Below are 11,507 nucleotides of genomic sequence, written 5' to 3' on the forward strand. Positions count from 1 at the left end.
CGTGCAGGTTACGAGCCGGAACGAGCGCCGAACGGGACTGGCTCGGTCTCTGTCAAATAGACCTTGCGTCTGCGATGACCGCTGCACGACCCCCGTTCCCGTATCAGATCCTTTGAAGTTGCTGCGTGTGTATTACTACTCAGCGTAGTGTAATACATAGCTCGACTGACGGTGCTACGTTCGATCGACTGGACGCGTTACGACCAACGTCTCCTAAGCCCTTCATTCTCGTGATTGTTCTGTTGGCTTCTAATCGATGCAGCAAGCAGAAAGTCTCTAAATAACTCATTCCCTTTTCAATGTATTGTGTTTCTCGCCGTCATCGGGTGATCTTTGCAATGTGGTCTCCATCCGTTCGTTATCAGCTGTAACTAACCTACGAAAATTCGGTTCTATCTTTTTCAGTTCGCCTAAGCTGTGAGCTTATTCATAGTTTTTTTTTTCATTCCATAAAAAATAGCAAAACATCCCAGGAACTCTGCAACAGGCACTGATAAAATAATATCCACACAGTAATAATTTATTGTCACAGGTCAATTTTTTATTACGGTCATTCTTTTAAACCAGTATAATAGGCAGGCTTTTACGAATAGGGCATATGCCGAATCTACCCCAAGTAGCTTATTCAGGGCGTTGAGGCGCAATAGGATAGGGCGTTGATAGGGCATATACTAAACCCAAGGTAATGAAAGTTTTGTGTCTTGAATAAGCGCCTGTGATCGATGTAGGCACTAAAGCACTAGTGGGAACCCGTCTTGTTCGTTTACAGGGGCTATAATATGTTCGAGTTCGCTAAACTACAGCGTTTGCAACGCGCCTTCCAGCGAGAAGTTTGTAAGTCTGCTTTTCGAAGGAGGTTTCTCCCATTTCAGTAGTGAAAAATCACTCTCGACAGTGGACGTTCCTGGGAATGTCGTTGTTAGGCACCCAACAAACTTTTGTAGCGCAGGAAATGCTTTATGAACTGCCCCCTATTTTGTTTCGAATGATGGTACACTGTTTATCGTCTTGTTTTCGTCGTCAGCGTCACGGTCAATGCTCTTTCGGAAATCGTCTAGACAATAAAGCTCACACATTTCAGAATGTTCTTGCTCGATTTTATCGATATCCATCTCACTCCAGCGAGATTTCATTCGCTCGCGATGCGTGGCAATTAGTGAGGATAAATCTGGACCTCGTAGCTTAACCAAATCAGACGGGAAAGCGGGAGGGAGTTCACCTTCGAACGGTTCATTTTTTTCCCGTTGCATTCTGGAGTGATGGAATGAAAGCATTCAGTCAAATTTCCCACCACACCGCAAAATGTGAAGAAGTTGTTCCAAATTTTTTGGTCTCAACCCATCAACGAATGTCAGTGACCCCCCTCGGTCCCAGAATCGAGGGGATTGCTAAGGAGGGCCCTCATCAGGAGGGCCCTCGTTATAATCAGGGCACATGGGTCAACAGGTGGCAGATAGTAAAGCCCCGAAATGGGAAACTTGCAAACTCAAGTACACTGACCCACTTTCGCTGATTCGGGTCACGAGCGTTCTTGACGTGGCTACGGCTTTAAGACTCCTACTCTGTTTCAATATACGTTACTATCATTAGCTCTTAGCTTCTAACTCGTCTCTCGTTCTTAGGAAAGTACATAAGACTGCGAGGTTCATGTTCGGACGTAGGAAGAAACAACCTTCGCTGTTTAATAGAGGACATGATTTCGAAAATCGTTCAGTCTTCCCGCACACACATTATGAAACTCTACGAAGATGGATTCCAGGTTATCAAGAAGGCGGTCACGCATGAACAAGCGGCTGCTATTCGACTCAATGCTAACGATATCGAGAAGTGGGCCACCGTTTTCAGCATTGGAACAACCCAAGACGAGTTCCGATTGCAGGCGTATGTCCCTGCATGGGATCAATCCGACAGCCCACTTTCGCCAGTCGAGGCCGCTGTGAAGAATTATACGGCCGCATACAACGAGCTCTGGATCATCCGAACCGGCTCGTGGGTGTTCCTGAAATCTTTTCCAGGTGGCCCACAACAGCAAGTTCACAGGGACTTTCTCAACAGCGAAACTGTGGACGCTGACAAGGAAGAATTACCTGCGTTTGTTTTAATTGCTTTACAGGACGGAACTGGACTGGCAACTTACGGGTGGAATAATCGCAGGCCCCTGAAAGACAATGAAAAGATTATATCTCTCGAGAAAGGTGATTTGGTAATTTGTCGTGGCGATCTCGCTCACTGTGGTGTATCCTACGACTGCATCAACATCAGGCTACACTGCTATTTAGATGTTGATTTACCTGGAGTTAGCTACCGCTACAACATGACACAGCTTTGCCGATTCCACATGTACCAGTGCCGTACATGTTCGGTTGCAACTTTCGACATGAAGGCTGTCCGTCGAGAACACGAGCGGGGTTGCACCCAATTTTTCTGTCGTATTTGCAAGAAAACATTTGAACATGAGGAGACGTTGAGATCACATCGTCGTGTGCACCATTCGTACGTGCGGCTTTAGAAAAAAATCTTTGCTTTCCTTAGTGTTATATTTTCTTAACAATATATTTTCTGTTTTCTTTCGGATTATTCTGTAACTCTATTCTGGTGGAGGTTGAATTACATACAACTCGTCTCCAGATAATTTGGTAGGAACAAAACCGTTCCCGCCATTGGTTCCCCCATAACCACATGAAACTTTCTCTCGAATATGACCTGCAGATTTTTCCTCTTGGTCGAGATAGTGCGCGCAAACAGGGGCAAAAATTTCGTCATCTACCCACTCCAATTCGTCTGAGTCTTCAGAAGAATTATCCGAATTACAATCAAGGAAGTCATACTCGAATAGCAACATTTCTTTTCAGAATTGGATAAACAGAAATCATCACATAACGAATCCTCATCACGGATACTTTTCACATCGTCACTTCCTAAATTCATGTTTTCATTGCTGATACTGTTCATGCGTTCGTCACTGGCATCCCTACGTTCGACCCACGATTCCGACTCCCCGGAAACATTCAGAGCGACATTATCTCCACCTGTATCGCGCTGTAAAGCGGATGCCGCATAGTGGATTTCCGAAAGCTGCTCATTATCCAATTGTGTCGCAACATGAGTCGACTTCCGATCGTGTAAATTGCGAGTACACACTGACAAAGCCTGGCGGTTGCTAGGGTTGTCACCTTGATAGAACGTGGCTGTTTGACAACCAGGTGGTCGCATCTCGTATCAATCGATAACTCTTTGATAGATCGTGTAGGCTTTTTCAAGTAGCGAGGAGAAGGGGGGGGGGGTCGAAGCAGGTGCTAGCTGAGGGAACTCACTAACGGACGAACTCAAGCGCCGACACTATGGTCGAATTGTTGGCAAATTCAGTTGCTATAAATGTACGTCAAAACGGACGATTCGGTATAGTCGACTCACACAGACTAATTCGGGTCATTCGCTAATGCGTGACTCTCAAAACGCATATACGACCACCGACCCACAACAGTGAAGTTGGGTCAATAGTGCGGTTGACCCTAGACAAAGAAATCGGGTTAATCCACTCGGATGGGGTTGACCCTCAACAACGAAATCGGGTAAATCCACTTAGACGGGGGTTGACCCACAACAGCCAAAGTGGGTCAGCACGTTTGGTATTGCGTGTTGCCCATTTTGGGGCGTTACTATCTGCCATCTGTTTGCCCAAATGCCCTGGTTGTAACGAGGGCCCTCCCAATGAGGGCCCTCCTTAGCAATCCCCGAATCGAGTGATTTGAGACATTGCAAGTACGTTTGGAAACTGGCTCGATAGTTTGCGCCAAAGTGTGCACCGGCAGGGCGACCTCCCAGTTAGCTCTCCGGATCCTAGGATTGAGCAGCGAGGTGGTGAGCTTACGCGCGAGTGCTGCAGGGACGCTGTTGTGATGCGGTGACATTCTGGTAGCCAACATGGTGTGTGGAGTCTGTGCGTACAACCTTGGATCCCAGCGTTTGATGGCGATCCCAGAGTACGATAGTGTGATGAAGGCCTTGTACACAGGGAAAACCAGCGAGGTTGCGGTGGAGCCACGGCGTCCTGGGAGAGTGTTTGGTGTGCTGGAGTGTCTGCAAGTACTTTCGGATCCCAGGGTTGCATGACGATCCCAGGGTTGTCTTAGCATGGTCTCTCGGATCTCGGATTCCAGGATAAACATGAACGCACTACGACGAATTCCAGACCAGCTTGGTCGATCACAGAGTTACACGGTGATCCCAGTATTGTCGCACACATCTCAGCGTGGACCGTTGGATCTCGGAGTGTGGTGTGGGTCTGAACATGGCTTGATGGATCCCAGAACAGCGTGGTTAATCCCAGTATCAGATGGTTGATCCCAGCTGTGAGTGCCCGTTCCCAGATCGTCATGCACCTACGTGACTTGCATTGGGTCGGCGTCGCGGATCCCGGTGTCAATGGTCGATCCCAGAAAGCGATTTCCGAGTTCCAGGTCTCGTGATGTGGGCCACTCCAACTTGGTGGAGACTTCGTGCGAATGATATCTTTAGTGAAGGAACGGTCGGCGCAATCAACCTGAGTCGAAGGGCCAATGTGGGTACAACTCAGGTGAGGCGCACCCGGCAAGATTCGATGACCTCACTACGGCCAGCCTATCAGGTCGCCGGATCTGGGTGACGGCTCTTGGCGCTCAACTCAGGTCATGGCTTTTGACCAATCCTGGGATGACGAGACGCCCGTCATGATGAGACGCCTAGGCTGCCCCGGCTTTCGGCCAATCCCGGGATGGGTTGAACATTACTTTTTACCAATCCCGGGATTGATGGGAAGAGCTGCGCAGTCAGTCACTTCATTTTGTAGCTATTTGATGCGGAGCGGCGCCCTGGCGCCGGTAGGTCTCCATTTGCACGTGTCAATTATAAACAGAGTTCGATCTGCCCCTAAGGACGTAAGAGATTGCTGCGGATTCACAAAGGGCTCAAGCGGCTCAAGGGCCAAGCGCGCGATGGTGTAAATACCCACTCCAAATAAATTCAAGTTCGTCGATTAAGTTATTTTCGAGTTTATTTCGTTATTGGCTTGGTTGACGTGCGTCCCCCACTCATCGGTTGACTAACTTGGGTTGGGTTGCTGGTGGTGCCTCATACTTCGGGACGATGGTGATCGGTCCTGAGGTTTCGGCAGAGGAGCGCCTCGCGATAGTGGTTCGCGAGCGTTGCTGGGAAATCCGTGTGGCTCGAATCCCAGGATAGTGGTTCCTGGGTCCACTTTTGGTTCGCCCAAGTCGGCGTGGTGCGCGGTTGCCCCCATAGCGCAGACGCAGAGCTCTGCGATTGGCAGACCCATCCCGGGTCAACCTTCTCTGGCTCCTTCGGATAAGGAGCGAGTGCAGATCCCGTCCGCGGTTCCCAGTCTGAACCGCCCGGAGGAAGTGGAATGAATGGACCGACTCGAAGCCGGATTCGTGGGGAAAGTGGAGGCTGTTAAGACCCGAGTCCAAGGGCTGAGAAGAAGTGGCGAAGAGTTTGTGTGGAGAGTGAAGTTTGTGTATATTAAAACGAAAAACCCGGGGGCATTTCGGGTTCGAGTGGACACGTGCAAACTGGGATCTACTGGACCAGGGCCAAGCTTCGCTCAAGTGGATTTGGAGATTTCTGGGATCAAGCAGCTGCTGTTGTGGCCGACCCACGTCTGGGCCCACAGTGTAGCTCCCGTCAAGAACCATCCAAGGGATTACAAGCGAGGGAACACACACACCTCCCGACGCAGTCTGAGCGTCGAGTGATTCTGAGATAAAGGGCTCGGTTCCGGAATTCCTGGGGTTTTAACCTGGGATTCCGGGATCTGAGTTTGCAATTTCTTGAAGGCGCGTCATCACGACAAGCTTTCGTCAACTCAGAACAATCTAAAACCCCAGTGAGTGGATGATAGAAATCGCAAATCTACCGTCATCCCAGAGGGTGTCGAATATACGTTTTGGATCTACAGAAATAGTGCCTTCATCTGAGCGCACGTGCCCTTGAACAGATTCCTGATCTTTACTCTCCTCAATACACCCCCCAAAAATGCCGAGAATATCTCCTGGTCATCGCATTAACTCTGCTTCCTGCTCCGTAACAAGTGCTGATCGCCCCTCTGGTGACCGAAATGTGATCACTGCTCGCGATGTGAGTTTATCTACCAACGAAAGGATCAGCTACCACTGATCTGGAAGTTTGCAAACAGGATTGGTATCCGCCAAAAACGCTGTCAGTGCGACCCGATGGGTTTTAAACCAGGTGCAGCATCTTCCCATAGACTCCCAACGTGTACCTTGTAGTAGTGGGGCAGTAGTTCTCATTTGGAGAATCAGTTTTTGCTAGCAGCGCAAGTGTCATCGCTCGCGTTACCACGCTCTGCACGCGCCATTACAGCAACGGCTAGTCGGTCTGTCGGAACAAAGGCAAATCTTTCAATATAATGATGCACGATGGTCTTCTTAGCACGTAGGTGCCCTTACCAAGAAAGCGCGAAATCCGTTTTGTCGATGTGCGGACGACCCAACTATTTCGGGCTTCTGCCAAGAATAGGATAAGGCGCGATTGCCTTATTTAGCGAGGAATGCCCTATTTGTAAATACCTGGTAATAGGACATTGCTCCAATAATAGGTAATACAATATGTTAATAGACCACTACACTGGGGGTGAGCTTGCCCTGCTTACATCCACCCATTTCACTGAGCTACTGCTGCTCCTTGCGCTCGGGCCTAGGCATTTTTGAATTTTAAGAATGGTTGACAGCAAGGAAATCTGCGCGTTCTTCTACGACGACCTAGCTACGCGTGCAAGGAATGTGGCACCGCGAGGAAGCAGCTGATCGGCAGCGCTTGAAGTCGCACATCACCACCAAGCAACCCTCAGTTCGAGGAGATGTACGCGACGATCGTCATGGGGGCGTGCATTGTGGGCAACTACTTCAGCACTAACAAGAAGATCGCCACGCTCCCAGGCGTCCCTCTGGATGGATGCGTCTGTCGCAGGTTTAGTCTGGCTGTCATCTGCTTCCTCGCCGACTATGAGCCGGGGCTTACCTCTCGCAACAGCCTCACGATCCAGTTGCATCACTGCAACAACGCCGCCAGCCTCGCGATGTTCACGGATCTCCAACCTATCACGGAATGCTAACCACTGGTCGTCAACCTATCCTACGGTCACATGCTACGTTCGTATTCTCGATGCTACTAGGCAGGTCGAGGCGGTGGACGAGAATGTTCCGAGTGGTATGTCCCACAAAAACCTGGTTGCGCTCCTTGCTGAGTTCGAGAAACCGGACGCGATGCGCAGGACACTGCCGCACGAGCGCATCACGGCCGCTGATGTGCTTCTTCTTTTCGACAGTGTGGTTGCGGACTACCTGGTAATGACTGAACACCGCCAAGATCGTCCAACCGCCTCTCGTTGAGTCAGCGCCGGCAAGGTCGGCAAGGGCGACACCCTGACGGTCGCCGAGCAATGCGAGGTCAAGTGCTTCGAGGCGGCCAGCGACAGCGACGACGAAGGAGAAGGTGGCACCGGCGACCATGCGGCCGCCAAGAAGAACAAAAAGAAGCCGCACTGCGACTACGCGGTCGCCATCTTGCGCGTTGACAAGAAGCGTCGTATGTCAAAGTGTACCAGCGTCCATTAGAGGGCGTTGGCGAAGCTGGTGCCTCCGACCTCGAACACGATCGAGCGGCTGTTCTACTCGTGTAAGTTGATCATGACCCTGCAGCGCAGCTGCATGCTGCTGGCGAACTTAGAAATGATCGCCTTTTTGCGAGTGAACTGCGAGATGTGGATCGCGTCGTCGCTCATTGGGCAAGACGAGTAGATGGTGCGTGAATTTGCTGCCGCGACTGTGATACACTGGTATTATCCTAGTCATAGCTTATTGGTCTCGTCGGTTATTACAGTTCGTACAACTGCTGTTCGTTTACCCCAGTTCCGTTTTTACAGTATTTTCCAAGGCCTGCTCTGCACAGCTAATGCTTTTCATTAGAGGGGCTTTCGAAGAACTGCTACCGTCCACTCGGTGTTTTTCAACAGATGGCACACTGTGTAGGTTGCGCATCAATTTTAAATGAACTGAAAACAGTCTATCACCAGTTGGCTGTCACCCGATTGTGTCCCTGGCTTTCGTCGAACCCCGACTGGACCGGCACTACCTGTCAGCGATCGCAACGAGGAGATGTTGCTGGTTACGTATAAAATTTGTGTCCGAGTTCTCAGTTTGACTCCGACGTTGCTTTGACGTATGGTGTTCGACCAATTTTACGGCACTGAAAATGAAAGCGTGCGTGGGGCGACCAAAACTCAAGTTTTGGGTCGACTATTTCGGACGTGTGCGATGCTCTTTGGCCGGGAGATGTTTTGGTCGGTTGGGGCGGGAACCACTTTGTGACGTACAAAAGAGTGGTGAGTTGAAGTTTTTCCACTTCCATGAGGCTTATTATGAAGACGAAGTATAGCATCGACTGATAGGCTGGGCTCACCCGCAGCTCATGGATCGCATGAAGCAGCACCAGAGTTCATTTTTTGTCTATGCAACATATCGGTGTGTGCCGGCTCCCTCCTATCAATTGGTTATCGTGATGCTTTACGACTCTATATTGGAGCTCTATTTACCTGTTTGGTGCATCCTCACGATAGGAAAAGTGCCTCAAGTCTACGATCGGCTGTTCCACAACATTTATATCTCTTCAAGAAAAAGTGTGACCCCAGTACATGTTGTGTGGGATCTTTTGAGTTCGCCATGATTAAAGCCGTTCAGAACCAATTGCCCGAATCAAGAATCGTTCGATGTTTGTTTCGCTTCAAACAAGCCCTTCGCCGGAAGATGCTAAAGTTGAAACAATTAGAACCTGAAGTTGGTATGTGTAGTGGGTTTAACTTGACTCACTACTTTAGCTTACACGTTGCGCAACGTGTATGAGGAAGCGTAAGTACTTAGTAATTACTTAGGTTAATTATATTTGAATACACAAATATAAGTTAAGTAAGAAAAGGATTCCAAGTGACTTTTATTAGGTAAAATGAGAACTGTATTGTTTGTAAATTGATCTTCCTCTAAAATCTGCTAAAAACTGTTTATCATCTATGAAAGGGTTGGCAGCGGCTGGCTGTCAGAGCTCCGCTAATATGCATGTCTCTGATTGGTAGAAAGATGCTGCTTTCTACCAATAGGATCTTTTGGGTATGTGTGGACCACTCACGGTGGTGGTCCACTTCAATGTATCCATTGGTGTGTCTTACACCAAGGTGAGGAAGTATCCAAAACTTTTAACAGATAACCTATCTGTTAAATTCACAAGTGGCTTGCAGCCACTTGTGCGTGTAACCCCGTTACACCATCCCCCCCCTTAAGGTTAGACGCGCGGGGTCCCCGCACGTCAATCTTTTGGAATTGACCATTCGTCAATTCTCCGCGTTTGGAGAAGAAATCCGCGCTCATTCAACGATGAGCGCGCCTCAGAAGAAGTCCACAAAGTCGGTGGGGAGTCATCTCTCCATCGACGACTACTTCGAACGCCAGAAGGCGAAGTACGGCGACGTCGTCGACTTCGACGACGACGATGACGATATGGAGGGCGAGGAGGACTCGCCCTCAAAGCGTAAAGACTCAGTGTCGAGCGAATCGCTCGACACTCACGCCAAGAACGTTCGTCCGCGTGAAGGGGACGAATCGGACGCTTCGAGTTCGAAGCGTTCGCGTACTGAGAGCGATACCCCACTCGCTTCCGCTGGGGCTCTCAGTACTCCGCGCGCTGCTGCTGCAGGCCGTGATGTCAAAGCTCAAGGCTCTCCGCGCGCTGCGCCTGCAGCGCGCGATCCGTGGATGCCGTCCGCATCCGAGATTGCGGACCGGTGTGGGAACTCGGTACCTCCGAATGAGGTACCGCTGTACGTATGCAGCGCTATCAAAGATGACGCTGTGGCTGCCGAGCTGCACTTTGATGCGGAAACGCATCAAAGGCGCGATTACTACATCGGACTCTTTCATGAGCTCCGATGGTTTCAAAGCGAGACGTCTTCTCGCAGCAAAGTGCCCGAGTGGCAGGCACTTTGTCAAAGTTGGAATGCCTTTGTTGAAAACTTCAACAAGAGGCCGAGTGCTTACCGTGACCGGATTAAACAAGCGCGTGATCGCTTCGAGACATACTCGAAGCGTGGAAAGCTGGAGCAACTTCATGTTGCTGCTGAGGAGGCAAATGTGCCGTGCGCTGTGCCCGAGGGCTTTCAGTGCACGAAGTGCTTCCCAGGCGCGGTCCGCTTGAGCGACAGCGACCTGAACGGGTACACGTCGTTCCGTGTGCCCGAGAGTCTCAAAGAGCTCCGTGCTAAATTCTTAGCACGTGAGGGTTCGGGCGCTGGCGATGATCGCAGCGCTCGTGTTACTTCCGCTGTGCCAGCGCGTACTGCTCCTCGTACGCCCTCACCATTTCCGGAACGTCCTCCAGCAAGACGTTCCGCGGCTCCCATGTATCTGGATGGGGAGGAAATCCTCTCCAACGAATACGAAAACGAGCCCCTTGAGGGTTCGTTTTCGGGATACTATGGTCAACAATCCGCTCAACAATCCAGCGGGTTGAGCCGCGGGCGTCACGGATCGGCGGTGGCGGGGGTGGGAACACGCCCCGGGTATGATCAGCCCCGGGCTGATCCGTATGCGCCTCTCCACGACCGGGTGACCGCCGTGGAGCGTCTGCAGCGCGCTGAGTTCGCCGCCCTGAAACAGGAACTGGCGAACCAGAAGGCTCAAGTCGCGGCGGTCTCGCAGACCGCCTCGAACATCCAGGTCGAGCTGGGGACCCAGATGAAGGGGTTGCTCCAGCGCGTCCGCGCGCTTGATGAGAGGCTGCTCGTCGCCGAGGCCAAGTCCTCCGCTTCTGCCTCGGCTCCTGCCGAGGCTTCGGGTCAGCCGAGCTAGATGGCTCGTGCTGCAGGTATGGCTTCAGCCGTCCGACGTAGAAGGTCGGATGGAGGCGCATGCTAGACGGTATGTCTAGCGTGTATGCGTTGCCGTGCCGTGCCAACACAGTGAACGGCCCGATGAAGCGCAGAGCAAGCTTGCTTGCTCCGAAATCCGAAACTGCATGTCTAGGCAGGTTTTGTGTAGCTAACAAAACTAATGAACCAACTTTAAATTCATTTGTGTTGCCTCTGCCCGCATTGTCTGCGTTCAGCTTCTGTTGATCAACAGAAGCTGCTATTGTGTCCTGGACAAACCGAATTACGGCTTGTCTTTTAGTGATGAAACTGATTGCATCCGAGCTGAAGTCATTCAGCTCGCTCTGCGCTAGAGGCCCGGCCTCTGCGTGGTTCTTTGCGGTGTCTGCGCCCTGCGCAGACCCGTGGTCGTTGGCCTTGTTGTTGGGGGAGTCTGCGCCCTGCGCAGACTCATGTGGTTTGTCCATTGTTGCAGCTGACACTGTGCAAGTGGCAGCGGTTTTCTGCGGCTGCTGTATTGCAGTCGTAGATCCTCCCCCACTTAAAGTGGGAGCCATCACTCCGAGTAAACTCG

At 50.9% G+C, this 11,507-nt stretch overlaps 1 protein-coding gene across 1 annotated transcript; it reads left to right on the top strand.

The window, feature by feature from the left end:
- Positions 1–1,732: 1,732 nt before the first annotated feature.
- On the top strand, positions 1,733–7,817 carry IUM83_19271 (ATP-binding Cassette (ABC) superfamily; the record flags this gene model as incomplete). Its single annotated transcript, XM_067944316.1, has 3 exons — positions 1,733–1,989; positions 7,415–7,615; positions 7,724–7,817. 3 exons carry the CDS (start codon positions 1,733–1,735, stop codon positions 7,815–7,817), a joined length of 552 nt encoding a protein of 183 aa, XP_067785116.1.
- Between the last annotated feature and the right edge of the window lie 3,690 nt (positions 7,818–11,507).

This window comes from Phytophthora cinnamomi (genome assembly GCF_018691715.1).
Source record: "Phytophthora cinnamomi strain GKB4 chromosome Unknown Contig82, whole genome shotgun sequence".
Taxonomy (NCBI): domain Eukaryota; phylum Oomycota; class Peronosporomycetes; order Peronosporales; family Peronosporaceae; genus Phytophthora; species Phytophthora cinnamomi.